The sequence below is a fragment of the Petaurus breviceps genome, unplaced genomic scaffold (genome assembly GCF_028583685.1).
Source record: "Petaurus breviceps papuanus isolate PSGF00001 unplaced genomic scaffold, PetGlider_PUasm1.0 78, whole genome shotgun sequence".
NCBI classification, from domain to species: domain Eukaryota; kingdom Metazoa; phylum Chordata; class Mammalia; order Diprotodontia; family Petauridae; genus Petaurus; species Petaurus breviceps.
The window spans coordinates 1064397-1080035 of NW_027186502.1; the positions used below are offsets into that span (position 1 = coordinate 1064397).

A 15639-nucleotide genomic window follows, 5' to 3' on the forward strand; every position below is an offset into this window, starting at 1 on the left:
GTCCAAAGATGCATAAAGAAGAGTTTGAGGTTTTAATTAAGTTTTCAGATTACTTGTTTATTATTGTCCAAGTCTCTCGATCAGAAAGATCGAAAGAAAGAATTGGACATAAAGTTTAATATGTATTTGTTTTACAGGGTTGTTAAAAAATTTACTTATTTTATTCTGAGCTTAAGAAATAAAACAAGCATTTTCATAACATAGTAGAATAGGGAAAAAAAGAGGATTGTATATCTTATACCCCTTTGATAGTAATAATCAGAAGGTCACCAAAAAAAAGTTACTTCCCTTGTTACATCTTTCAAAGAATCTTCTATGGTTTCGACATGGCTTAAAGATACTTTGTTGGAGGAGAACCTTTAAAAATGTATTTTATTCTCCCAAGTCAAATGTACATACACATGCACACAAACATGTATACACACACTTTGGCCAGTGCCTTTGAGGAATCTGGATGTGTGAGATTTGGTACCATAGCCCTACCTTCCTTCATGCATACATTGCTGGGTTATCTCCATCACTTGCTATTGATTTGAATAACCTTACGGCATACTTGCTACCCAAGGAGGCTGTTTAGCCCAAAATCTACAGTCAGTACAAAGCCTTATGTTAAATCTTGTGGACTAATGAAGGAGAGAAACCGCATGATGTCATGGTGTAAAAATATTAAAGGCTGGAAGTTACAGTATTTGGACTAGGTCCCCCAAATCACAGAGCAAGTCCCCCAGAGAAGCCCCTGCCAGCTTCAAGGTACTCTGTGAGTCTGTCACTGCTAATATCATAGCTCATGAGCCCCAACCAGTGTCATTCAAAGCAAAGGAAATTAATGAAATGCCGTAGTTGGAAAAACATCAATAAAAAGTTTCTTCCATAAACCTGAGGCACAGTCTCTCACAAATACATAAACAAATGCACACACACACACGTACACACATCAATCTGAAACATAATCATATATGGAGAACATGTGGAGAGCCACACACACTGGGAACTCATATGCCAAGGCCATATGCACAGAGAGGCAAACACATGTAGCCAGGACAGATGCACAGAAAGGCACACATTTTGGGAACACATGTAATTAAGGCAAATGTTTGAAAGAGAAAATATGTCCTGAAGGGGTCCACATGTAGGCAGTAGGAGTGACCATGGCACATGCAAATGGGGCAAATGCATGCAGCAGAACACACATACAGAGACACCTCATGATCCGGGGGCCGCAAAGCCATTGATGTCTTGTAGTGATGTCATGATGCTGCTTTCACAGGGCCTGCATGCTCCTAGTCTCACGAATCATCTCTGTTGGACGCTTTTCCACCAGATACATCTCTCCCAGTCACTATCTCAGCTGAATGCTAATTGTCTGGATGCTTCCCCCATTGGGCACGTAGCTTATACTGGTACTGCCAGGCATGGGCTCCTGTGGGCAGGTGGCTCTGGAGTTTTTCATTGTTTGCAGCTTTTGACTTCAGCTGAAGACTGGCTAAAGGACTATCCTCATGAGAAAAATGGGTCCCACCTTGCTTTTTTGGTTAAAAGCCTATTTTTTATAACTTATTTTAGAATAGCTGACCTTACCTTACCTTAGCTTGATTACCAGTAAGAGTACTGCAGGGGGAAGAGCCTTCTTGCCTATTTTTGTACTTTCCTTATGGAGTGGCCAATCTCTCTCTTCCTTCCTTCCTTCCTTCCTTCCTTCCTTCCTTCCTTCCTTCCTTCCTTCCTTCCTTCCTCTCTCTCTCTCTCTCTCTCTCTCTCTCTCTCTCTCTCTCTCTCTCTCTCTCTCTCTCTCTCTCTCTCTCTCTCTCTCTCTCTCTCTCTCTCTCTCTCTCTCTCTCTCTCTCTCTCTCTCTCTCTCTCCTTCTCTCTCTCCCCCCCTCCTTCTCCTCCTCCCTCTCCCTTCCCCCAAAGCACCATAATCATTAAGATAAAGAATAGAATTCTTCAGACTAGAACCCTCACAAAGGAAAACTTATGGTGAACTTTCCCTAAACTTAATGAATTTGATTTCCCACTAGATATGTATCTTTATATATCTAATGATTACCCATATAGGGGTAATTCACTCAACTACCACCAAACAGCTGTGGGGTTCAGGCCTGCCCACTTATTTCTCAATACTAAACCCTATCTGTTCTCTCATGAAGAAGGATGGGCAGAGGAAAGGAAAGGGAGGAAGGAAGAAGAATGGAAGGGAGGGAGGCAGGGAGGAAGAAAGGGAGAAGAGGAAGGGAAGAAGGAAAAGTAGAAAGGAAGGAAGGAAAGCTTGGAGGAAGGGAGAGAGAAAGGATCAAGTTGTTGACTCCTATCAGATCATCCATGCTATGTAAGCAGTCAAGCAGTTAAGATGGTTTTGGGGGTGGCCTGAGGGCTGGGGAGATGCTGCAGAGGATGGCAAGGGAGTAGATCTCTCCTACCCGTCTAGCCACATTCTTACATTTTCATATAAAGAAATGGTCAACCAAGGCTAAAGCAACTTTGAGCTCATCACCACATCCTCCCATAGGTGAAAAATTTCTAGTGTCCACAAATCAAATGGTATACATGAAAATGTCAGTGAGTATACACAGGAACATGCAAAAATGGACAAATCACATAGGTAATGCATCTGGCACAGTTAAACAAGTTTGGTACAAACTCCCATGTGCTTAATATATGACATTCACGGTAGTATTGCATGACACTAGCTATTAACTGAAGACTTTCAATGCATCAGGGCATATAATCACTGCATATAAGACAACTGTACACATCAAAATATGTCTCATGAATTAGATGAAATATAATACATGTAATAATGACATACAAAATGGTATATGGCATATGTGTAAATATAATTAATAAAAAAAGATATCATAGGCATATAGCTATGGTGGTGCATACCTAAGACAAAATACTAGAATACATGCCATAAAAGCAATAATTAGTGATAAATACAAAATGCTGATGCTAGCATGTGCATATCAGTACTACATTCACATCAATTAAACATAACATCAAATTTTGTGACTTACAACAATATATGTTAACATACAGAGCACATGTTAAAGCCACTCCTTCAGTGATATTCATTCTAATATGTGACTAATCAGTTCTTCCATCTGTAATGGTAATGGGAATTTGGAGATCTTCCCTGCCCCCTAATAGGCCAAATGTAATCACATGGAACCCAATGAGGGGGCAGGGTATAGAACTTGCTGAAAGGGTGGAAAAGGAAGGGTGGAACAGGAAGGAACAGGAGAGAGAGCCAGAACTGTTGGGAGCAAGCAGTGTGGAAGCTGAGCAACTAGCATGTGTAAGAAAGGGACATTTTTGCTTAAGGGGGCCTGTTTTGCTTTGAAGGCCTGACAGAGAGAAGGCTTGGGAATGTTGGTGTTTGCTGCATTGGTTATGTGTAATAACTTCTTGGATACTGATGGATTTGACTTTCTGGTGTTGGGATTCGATTTTCTGGTGTTTAAATAAATGTTTTGGTTCTGTTTACCATGTGGAGAGCCTGTTACATTTTGTAATGCACAACTACACCACCTTATTCATAGCCACCCTTGGCATGGTGAATATCACACTGGCATTATACCATCTTAGCTGAAACATATTAAGTAAGCTTGGTCAGAATCAAAGGATCTGAGCACATTTCTAATCCAACTCACACCTAAAGGAATCTCTACCATTGCATACTTAACTAGTAGTCATCTAGCTTTTTTTTTGAGATCTTCAGTGATGAAGAATTCATTGCCTCTCAAAGCAGCACACTTTGCTTTGGGATAGGTCTAACTATTAAGAAACTTTTTTCTTGACGGGAAGTCTAAAAATTTAACTCTCTACAATATCCATCCATTGTGTTTTGTTTGTCCTATGGGGGGCAAAACAAAAAAGGTCTAATTCCTTCTCCTCAGATATCATGTACCTTCTTAGAAGGTGCATAATATAACAACCCTTCCTGCTTTAAAATGGTTATCATACTCATGAGTTTTCTCCTCAAGCTAAACGGTTTTATATCCTTTGCCTGATACTCAGCTAATAGACTTAAGATCTTTCATATCCTGGTTCTTATATAAGGAAAAATAAATGTAAAATTGGAATTACTACTTGGTATATCTGCAGTTAAGTCATCTAGCAAAGTAAGCCCAGATGAAAACTACTGGCTTCATTGAAAATAGGTAATTCCAGACTACCTTCATTTCCTTTTTTGGACAGGGTAATCAATTGAGAGACCTGAGGAGTCATCTAAACATAGCATTCCTAGATTTTAGCAAAAAAAAAAAAATGGCAGTGTCTCTTATTTTGTTTGTGTATAAATATGAAGATATGAGCTATGTGTTGGTATAGTTAGCCAGAGTTGTAACTAGTTGGATAACAGCAGAGTCACAAATAAGTCAATACCAGCTTGGAGGAGAAACTAGTTTGGTGTTCTCATGATGCTGCGTTTGACCCTGTGTTAGCCAACATTTTTGTTAATGCCTTAGATGGTGGCATAGATGGCATGCTTCTCATGTTTGCAGATGGCATAAAGATGAAGAGAAAGCTAACATGTTGGATGATAGTTGACAGTTAAACTGGTTTTGATGGTTTGGACAAAGGGCTGGATCAAACAAGATGAAATTGAACATTCAGTTGAAATTTGATTTAATTTTTTGTATTTAGATTTGAAAAGTCAACTTCATATATACAGAATCATGTGTAGATAGACAACAGTTCTTATGAAAATGAAAGACCCTTCAGGAAGAAGGATTATACTTTGCTTAGTGGACTGCAAGGATGTTGTAAGTAGATAGTGTGACATGACAGTCAAAGAAAGCTCATTTGATCCCAATCTGCTTTAAGTTGGTTGGTAGTATCCATAGTGAGAGAGATAATAGTTCTCCTGTGCTCTACCCTAGAGAGGCTGTTTTGGGCAGTCTACAGTCAATTCTAAGCACACTTTAAGAAAGGCACAGCCCAGGCTGAAATCTTTCTGTGAGAGAATAGGGTGGTCAAAGTATGTGCAGACTAGCAGACTGGTGGCACAGGATGGGGATGAAAAGAAAAGACTTAGAAGGCCCATGATAACTTTCTTCAAATACATACGACCATAAATCTAGGGCTGGAAAGGACTTTGGAGGCCATCAAGTTCAACCCATTTATTTTACAGATGAGAAAACTGAAACTTTGGTCAAGTGACTTGTCCAAGATCATAGGGTTAGTAAGAATAAGAAGGTGGATTTGAACCCTGGTTCTTTGACTCCACAGCCAGTGCTTGTTCTATTACAACACAAAGAATAGTAATGCAGTACAGTTCTTCAGTGTATATGTGGGAGGAGCTATTCAGTAGAATACCCCAGAAGTCTGTACTTAACCATGTTTTGTTTAACATATTTTTTTCAATGACTTGGATAAAGGTATAGATAGCTTACTAGTGATGATGAATATTTGTAGATGATGCAAAACTCAAAGGGATAGCTAACATACCAGATGCCAGAGTCAGTATCCAAAAAGATCTAAACAGGCTAACCAACCCTAATAAGATGAAATACATTAAAGGTAAAAAAGTAAAGTCTCATATTCAGGTACAAACAATAAACTTCCCAAATATAAGTCAAGGAAGACAAAATTCAATAGCAAGTTATCTCAAAATACCTTGAGGGTTTTCTCATAGACTATAAGCTCAAGACAACTCAAAAATGTGAGTTGGAAGCTAATGTATTACATGTACTAAAAGAGATATAGATTCAAGGTATACAAAGGGGAGAATATCTCTTATGCAGCCATCATCAGATCAAATTAGGAATATTTGTGTTCGTTTTGTCGCTGCCACAATTTTAGTAGGATGTTGATGGCTGGGGAGTGTTCACAAGTGGGTATTCAGGATAGTGAAAGACATTTAAATCATGTTATAGGAAGATGTGTTGAAGAAATTGGGAATATTTAGTCGAGAAAACAGAAGATGAAGTAACATGATATATAATAATTGTCTTTGAGCTGTTGAAAAGCTCTTTGAGCCATTGAACAACTATCATTAGAGAAATGGATTAGATTTGAACGAGGGACAAGTTGCAAGTGGTAAAAAAAAAATAAAGCAAATTTAGGTTTGATGCATAAGAAAAACTTTATAAAAATTCAAATTGTCCACCAGTAGAATAGGCTGTTTGAAAGAGTAATGAGTTTTTTCTCCTTGGAGGTCTCCAAGCAGAAACTGGATTGCCACTTTTCAGGTCATAGTGAAGATTTCTTTTAGGTATTGGTTGGACCAGATAGCCACTGAATTCTCATCTAATTCTTAAATTCTGTGATTGTATATCCTTATTTAGAAGAGGGAATAAACATGGCACCAAGAACTAGGAACAATACATAGAAGTTGGAGGGAGTAAAATTTCTAAAATTTCTTAATAATTAAAATTATCCAAAAGTGAACTAGACAGCTATGAGAGGTAGTGGATTCTCTCATTGAAGATCTGAATTAGCACAAACCTAGAAAGACACTTGTGTGGTGTGTATTGTAGAGGGGATTTTTGATTAGAGACTTCTGAGTTCTTTTCCAGCCTTTAGATTTTTGGAACGCTCTGATTCTGTGGAGTCAGAGGCTAATTTGTCATAAGAGACTTTGGTTTAGAAGCATCAGCTATCTTTCAGCAATGCATTTAAACAGCCAGGAGCCTTCTCCTCATCCCATCCCATCCCATCCCATCCCAGCAGGTGTGTTAATTTACAGTGCTGACAACCTGAATTATTTATCTCCACCTTAAATTATAGCCCCCACACCCAGAGTAATTTATGCACACAATAGGCTGCATCTGGAGTCAAAAATGCATTAGGTTCATTACTCCTGGTGCTGATTTCTAGAACACTTTGTCACATGGGTCTGGTCACCCTAATAACAATTGACATTTACACAATGCTTTTAAGTTGTATAAGAGCCCTTTAAATTCACTATCTCTTTTGATCCATTTAAGTATGCTGGGAAATAATACTCCTACGCAGGTAGTGTTATCCCTATTTTATAGATAAGGAAACTGGAGATTACAGAAATAAAGTGAATTATTTAAGGTCAGAGCTGAATCTCAAGTCCGGTCTCTTGGCTTCCATATCCCGCATCCTTTTTACTCTATCATACTGCCTTCGATTCACAGAGGTCTTTGGGGTTTCATGGTCTTGGTGTTTGGCTGTGTATAAAGGAAACTCAAATAGTTTTTTTTTCTTATCCTTCTGATTTCTCAACTATACTTTCCAATTTATACCTTCTCAAATCCCACTTCTTCCAAGAATCCCCCTTAGAACTGACACATTTCCCTCTTCCCTGTTATTTGCATTAGACCAGGAAAGTACTTCTAAAGCTTCCCTTCATATGCAATCCCTACTGTTGTACATCCATCAGCAATGTGCTATGCCTCAACATCCCTATCCAACTGTATCTTATCCTTCCATTGTGCACAGTGGAATACTCCTATTTTAAACAGCGTCCCCCCTTTAAAATTATCTTCCACCTGAAGGTTAACTGCCACCCCCCCCAACTGCCCTAAACTACTACTGCATTTATTTTGTATTTATTCTATTTACATGTATGTATGTTATCTGACATGATAGAATGTGAGGTCCTTCAAGACCAAGGAATTGTTTTATATCTTTACAGTCCCAGAGCCTAACACAGTGTTTAGCACATAGTACATCTTCCAAGGACAGTGTAAGAACAGTAATCAAGATGTGAATATCGTGAAACAAGATGTGGTAGTGAAGTACAATTATATCACCTTAAAGTATAGATTACTATGTCAATTATATTAATTTTCTTTGCCTACCTTATTCTTTTTTTTTAAAGGAAGGGAGGAATGAAAATATTATAAGAGAATTTTATGGAAGAAAAAAGTTAATTTTTACAATTAATTTTACAATTAATGATCATAACCATTAATGAACATAGAATAAACTCACTTAGAAAATAGAGGAAGGTAGCAGAATGAATTAGAAAGAAGAATCCAGCAATATTTATATTGTTATTTAAGAGAATCACATCTAAAACATAGTGATTCACTGAAAGTCAAAATGAGGGATGGAAGTAAAATTTTTTACGTCTCAGGCAAATTTTTTTAAAGAGGTGAAAATTCTGATTTCATATGAAGCAACATTAAAAAACAGACATGGTTAAAGAAGATAAACAGAGAAGCTGCATTATCCTTAAAGGCCCCATACATACAGAAATATTGTCACTACGAAATGATATCATATATAAGTACTTAAAGGAAAAGCTAATTGAATTACAAGGAAAAATAGATACCAAAACCACAGTAGTTGGAGACTTTAACAAGCACATTTCATACCTTAATAAAAACTAACAAAAACCACATAAAATCCTTGAATAGGGTTTTAGAAAAACTAGATATGATAGATCTCTGGTGATTACAGAATGAAAATAAAAAAATGTGTGTATATATCTCAGACTTGGATTTTAGCTTAACAAAAATAAAGCATGTGCTTGGGCATTAAAAATTCATAAGCTAATGTAGAAAAGCAGAAATATTTAATTCATCATTTACTGACAACAGTGAAGTAACAAATATAATTTTTAAAATGTTATTTGAATAAACTCTTCAAACTTAAATGAAAAAAAAATAAGACATAATCTTAAAGAGTATTGGCTCAAGGAAAGAAATCATAAAAACAATATATAATTTCATTTAAGAAAATAACAATCTGACAACATGCCAGAACTGTTAGCATGCAACCCAAACATTCATTAAGGGAAACTATATATCTCTAACCATTTTAATCAACAAAATAGAGAAAGAATAAAATAAAATAAAATAAGTACAAATATGAGTAAGATAAACACACAATCCCCAGAGAACCAAAATATTTTAACAAAATTAAATATAGTATAAAATTCTTGGAAGTCAAGAAATTAGCAAAATTGAAAACAAAAAATAAACTGACAAAATTAGTAATACTTTTTGAAAGAAAAAATATTAAAATTGGCATTAGCTAATTTGATGGAAAAAAAGAAGAAAACCAAATTCCCATATTCAGGAAAAAATGAAAAAGGAGAATTCAGAACAAAGTTGAAAAGAAAACAAAGGAAATTATCAGAAAATATTTTGCTTGATTATATGCCAATAGCACTGACAAATGAAATGGAAGAAGACTTACAAAATATATACATAAACAAAATTTACAAATTAGCAGAACAAGAAAGCGAGTATTTAAATAATTTAATCACAGAAAAATTAAGCCACAAGTGAACTCACAAACGAAAAAATAGGGGTAGATGAATTTACAAGTGAATACTATCAAAAATGCAAAAGAAATTAACTCTAATTAATTACAATATTGTGAAACCAGAACAAATGTCATCCTACCAAACTGTTTTTATGAGCCTAATATAGTACTGATACATAAAACAAGGTGAAATAAAACAAAGAAAACAATAATCCAACAGCTAATGAATATTTATGTAAAAACATTGAATAAAATGTTAGCAAAGAAGATAGTGACTTTTTTTTTTTTGCTTTTTTGGAGGGCAGGGCAACTGGGGCTAAATGACTTGTCCATGGTCACACAGCTAATAAGTGTTAAGTGGCTGAGGTCAGATTTCAACTCAGGTCCTCCTGACTCCAAGGCTGGTGCTCTATTCACTTTTCCACCTAGCCACCCCAATAGTGACATATTTTAAAAGATTATATGTTATAACCAGGTTGAATTTATATCTGTAATTCAGGTTTAGTTCAGAAAACTGTTAACCTAATAATTCATATGAATAATTAGAACAACATAAATCACATGATTATATCAATAGATCAGGTAAAATTTTGGACAAAATATAACATCCATTTGTGGTTAATAATATATTCTGAATAAATTATATAAATAAAGGAATGAAATCAATATGAAATAAAATAAATAAATAAAATTTTAAAAATAAAATGAATGAAATAAAGGAATAAATTAAACTTTCTGTAACATGATGTAAAACAAGACCTAGAACACCATTATCTGTAATTGAAAAAATGCAAGACTTTTCCAATAAAATTTGGGATAAAGCAATAATAAAGCAAAAATAAATCATCATTTTTATTTGATGCAGTTGTGGAAATATTAGCTATAGCAATAAGACAAGAAATAGAATTATACAAATAACCATATGGGCATATAATACAAAAATATTACTATTGAGATGACATTTTACTTAACTCTAGAGATTCCTGAAAGTAATTAAAACAATTGATAACCAATAAAGATAAATTCACAAAGATAATTAGCCTTTTTTAGATTACCAAAAAAAGAGAGATAAAAAAGAAATTCCATTCAAAATAACTATAGAATATATGAATATATTAGAACTTACCCCAAGACACACAAGAATTATATGTACATGATTGTTTGCTGATGTTTGTTCTAATTTTTATGTTTCCTTTTAGGATGATGACAGGTTGACTTGGAAAGACCGTTTACCTGGATACTTGATGAATTTTGCTTCAATCTTGTTCATGGTAATGTCCTTGAATCTTTGAATTCTCAAGAAGCTAGAATTTAGTTCAATGCAATTCAGTTAAAAGTATGCATTTGTTATTTGCCTACTATCTGTGAAGCATTCTCTTAAGCACTCTGGAGACTCAGAGATACTTTCTCTGTTAGTATTTATCCTGGTCCACCCTTTTCATCCTTCTTTATTCTTGTCCATTTTGTTCTAGTTATTCCTCCCTCTTGCTTAATGACTGCCTTCCCCCCCCCCCCATTTTCCCATTATATAAATTCTGAATGCTACTATGTTACTTCTTGTGCATAGATTATCACTGGGGATGCATTTCTGCATTGTCCTTTTGGTCACTGGACAGATTTGATTCTTCAGAGATTATGGTATCCCGTGGTTTACAATGATATAGCATCACCAGGAGAAACTGGTCTTTTAAAATAACAGTGTTTTCATGTCAGGAAGCATCTTGGGATCATAATTTTCCAAATGTATTAACTAAGTTTAATGCATGAGACTTTTTGAATCCATACTTGTCCAGGTTTCTAGAGTTCTTTCTAAACTAAAATTCTGTGATTCTCTGAGGCATTGGAATGATTCAGACAAAGAAAAAAATTCGGACATAGTATTCCAGATAAATTTGAGAGAGTAAACACCGAGGAGACTCAAGGAAATCTTCTCAGGGAAGGCGCCCTTTTTATTTAATCAAGAAAAATTTTAGCAAGGCATATGATCGGGAAATCCATTTTTACACAGTGAATAACCTGGGAAAAATGCATAGATACAGGAAATGGTAAACTTTGTTTAGGGACCTGCTAGTGTAGTTTAGCCTGAAGAGATTTCTAGGTAAGACTACACATTAAATTATGGGGAGGAGTGTTCTCATGCAAAGAATGGATCTTGATATTAAGAAAGTGTTGCTAGCTTACTTAAGAATGATCATTGACTATGACCTAAAATTTTCATTATTGTCATCACCATCATCATCCATTCATCCATTTACCAGCAAATATTTAATTAAGCATGTAGTGTAGAGACTAGGTAAGATACAGAATTCAGATGGGATGTGACCTCCCCCCTCATGGAACTCGAGAACAAGAATAATGTCACATACTTTTTTGTAAACTTTATGGTACCCAGCTCAGTACCAGGTTTATATGTAGGTTCTCAATACTACATTAAATTGAATCTAATTAAATTGAATTAAGTTGGCACTAAGTTTCATAGACCAGACTGTTGGTTAAGATTATTGATTTCTATTTTTTGACTTACTGGCAATCTCTTTATAAGAGGTCTGACTGGTGGGAATATTAGGAAAGTGGTTAAGGTTTTCAATACTTGTTCACTCTATTACATATATTAAAGATAATTTATAACACTATCTTTCAAGGAACTTACTATCTAAAAGAGTTTTTTTTGTTTAATTTGAAGAAAAAGATGATGATAATGATACAAGAAAATAAAGACATATGGAGTAAGTATTTGAATAACTCAGAAAGATGAAGCTTGTAGTCAGTCTCTCCCTCTACCTTTGAGTGACTAGGTTCTATTTCATACTCAATAGTTCCAGGTTCCACTAGGTCAAGGGTTACCCCATCCCTGGTTCATTATTAGGGTTGGGAGCATGTGCGAGAGGGTAATATAGAAAAAATGGTGAAGTTCACTATCAATTAGTGTGGAACCTAGTTTTCCATTTTCTTGGTTTCAGTTTTTCCTCTACTAAAGTCTAGGCTTTAGCTAAATGTTCATTTAACCACCAGGTGGTGCTGATGGTCCCATACTCACAATTGGGGCATGCCCCACTGGGGCAGTATTAAATACCAAATTTTCAATGGTTACCTGAATAAGCACATTTCTATTCTTTCGTTCCTCCTCTCTCTACAGAGCATCACTTGTTGTTTAGGTGTGTTTATATTTGTGACTGTCACATTGAAATTGGCTCTCAATCCCTACCCACTGACTGATTTTTACCCTCACCTTTTGAATGTATTATGTTTCAGGGAGCAGTAGTCATATAAACTTGGCTCAGTGGAATTTGTTTTTCCCCCAAAACAGGTACCAATGTGGTATTTTTATTATTAACAGAGTCAATAGGTAGGACTTCAATACCAAAGAGCACAATTCTCAATATGAGGCATAAACATTGTCCAAGTGGTTGTGATCTTTCTACTCTGCAAGACCCTGGAATTTTCATTCTTCTTCTATCTCTTCTCCCCTACCTGTAGCCTCAGTTATGCTAGAGGAGGAAAAGAGAGGCAGGATGTGATATTGCAGAGTAATAGCAAGACTTGGTACTCAGGTTTAAAGTATGCAAATGGGGAGCATATGCAAGTATAATGACAATACTGCTTCTTTCCCAGAGTGCCTGCTCATTCTACTAACCATGCTTTATATAAGTTAGCTGTTACCAGAAGAGGTCAGAGGTCTTCTCTAGGAACTAGACAAACCCCAACCTTCCTGAGTTCAACTTAGGCTCAGATTCCATTTTCTAGCCCCCAGGTCATGAGCCAGACATTTAGTATAGGATTCTTATATTTTGCCTGATAACCAGCCCTATGAGAAGCTTGAGTCAAGCATCCTAAGGGAACAGTAGTTATATTCCTTTCCCTGCTTAATGAAGGACTCAGATAGTCTTAGTCCTGATTCAAGGGAATAGTACAAGTTCACAGAGACATACACATGTAGTAGTGATGTGCTAATTGTAGTGTTATTCTGTACTGATGAACGAGTGCCTCCCTCAGATTTGCACGAGTACAGTCACATCCCCTTAGGGTATAGCTTTTTCTCTTACCTACTTTCTTGGTCCCTCCTTTCTCTAAAGGTGTGGTTTTCCTTTCAAACAGAGTCATTGGAAACACTGGAAAAGAAAATAGTTAAGACCTCTCCTCCAATACCAGTCTAGCTCAGCCCCCTGTTGACTCATTCTTTTATCACCTAGAGGAGTCGCCAAAAAATGTCCTCTCTCTGTGCTGCTAGTGGGTTGCTGGTGAAAAAAAAAAGTACATTTTAAAATTCTCTCTTCACTGCTCCATTATTGCTTCCCTCTTCTGCATTAGCAGTGCAGTACCTAATCACATTTGTCACTATTTCCAACAAGAGACAAAGTAGAAAAGTATAGGAAATAAAATCCTGTGGGGGTTTGGCTATGAAGCAACCATCCCTCTTAGGCTTCATGCACAGTCCACTCACAGAGAGCCAGTCTTGGAATTTATCACTGCTGATATCATGATACTGCCTCTGGCTGCCACTTTTTGCTGTGCTCCTCTACTTCTTTTCCCTATGATCTCTTGAGATGAGAGAGGCTAGCTTGGTAGTCAAAGTCCAGCCAGTCAGTTATATGGTCAAGGCATATACCTCAGCAGGAATCAAGGAATGGTGAATACTGGGCGACCTCTGCCAGAAACCACCAGGTATCTGCTTCCAAGTGTCTTGATCTCCTGGGCAACAATAGGACTGTCCAATATACAAAACAGATAGAATGTTTCAAGACTAGTCACTAAGAACTGAATGAATATCTTAAAGATAGAGAATATCTTAAAGGAGGTGCCATTTTAGCTGAGCCTTAAAAGGAGGAGGTTGGGGGCAGCTAGGTGGCACAGTAAATAGAACTCTGGCCCTGGAGTCAGGAGGACCCGAGTTCAAAATCTGGCCTCAGACACTTAATACAAATACTAGCTGTGTGACCTTGGGCAAGTGACTTAACTCCAATTGCCCGCAAAAAAAAAAAAAAAAAAAAAGAAAAGAAAGGAGAAGGTAGAAGTTCAAAGAGGCAGAGATGAACGAGTGTATTCTAGGGATGGGGATAGCTTGTATAAAATCATGGAGGAAACACAATATCATTTATTGTTCACAGAAAGACTTGGTTGACTGAAGTGGATAGTGTGAGTATAGAAGTAACATGTAATTAACACAGAATGATAAGATGTAACCATAATTAGAATGACTTTAAATGCCAAACCGAGCTTTTTGAGATATAAGAATTAAGAAAATGATATAAGCTAGATTTGTAGATTTTGGCAGCATCAGCATAGAGATGAAAATTAAGAAATAGAGGATAATGCTAAGGTGATTTGAAGCACAGAATATAAGAAGAGAGGGAGGTCATTATGGATGACCCTTTCCCCCCACCCCCAGTGAAATTGGAGGCAAAATTATCTACTAAGAAAGAGGTTGAGAGAATAATATAGGTAGCCGGAAGAAGGGAAAAAATTCTGACAAAGCCATTGTAGGGAGTGGGTGAATTAGTATACTTGTGTTTCTTCCTCTAGTGGGGTTCAACAGCGTTTGAGTATGAACAGAGAAGGTAGATGTTGAGTGTGCTCCAGGAATTTGACCTTTGAAACAAAATGAGAAGCTAGAAAACAGTAGATTAAGGGATTCAAAGATTGAGGGCAGTATAAAGTTGAAGAGGTTAATTAGAAGGTCAAGATTCTGAAGGCAAGATTTCCAGGTTAATTGACTTGCCTAGGGTTACATGGATATGAATGCAGGGCTTCCTGACTCCAAAGCCAACACTGAAACTATTCTACCACCTCACAATATCTTTTACCTCTTTTCTCTTCTTTTCACTCACATAGATACCACCCTAACTTAGCCCCTCATAGCCCCTCTCTTCAGTTATTGAAATAGCCTTCTCTCTTCATCATATTTATTATATCACTTCAAATGATGTGAGCTTTAATATCTAGGTTATGGATTCATTTGGAGCTCATTGTGGTATACAATGTTGACCAAAACCTAATTTCTGATAGACCACTTTCCATACTCCTGGGTAGTCTTGCTGAATACTGAATCATTACAACCCAAAGGTGTTTCTATTATGTCACGCTGATCAATTTTTCTATTTTTAATTAGCACTATATAGTTTTGAAGAGTGCTGCTTTGTATTATGGTTTGAGATTTGGTACAGTTAGGTTCCTTATTTCTCACTCTTTTTATAATTTCCCTTAAGATTCTTGATGTTTTGTTCCTCCAGATGAATTTTATTATTTCTAGCTCTATAAAGTTATCTTTTGGTAATTTGAATGATATAACATTGAACAACTAAGTTAATTTATTTGGGGATGACCCAAACATAAGCAATTAATAACTGTCCTGTTATTAAGGTCTGTTTGTGGTTATTTTTAATAGAATTTATTTCTCTGTTTCTTTTTCTTCCTTTCCTTTCCTTTCCTTTCCTTTCCTTTCCTTTCCTTTCCTTT

At 36.2% G+C, this 15639-nt stretch overlaps 1 protein-coding gene across 1 annotated transcript in view; it reads left to right on the forward strand.

The window, feature by feature from the left end:
• Positions 1 to 15639, forward strand: part of ANO2 (anoctamin 2) — a 573391-nt gene that overhangs the window by 414630 nt on the left and 143122 nt on the right. Inside the window, exon 16 of the mRNA XM_069106084.1 lies at positions 10386 to 10457. Within this exon, the coding sequence (XP_068962185.1) occupies positions 10386 to 10457 (72 nt within the window). The remainder of the gene's footprint in view (positions 1 to 10385; positions 10458 to 15639) is intronic.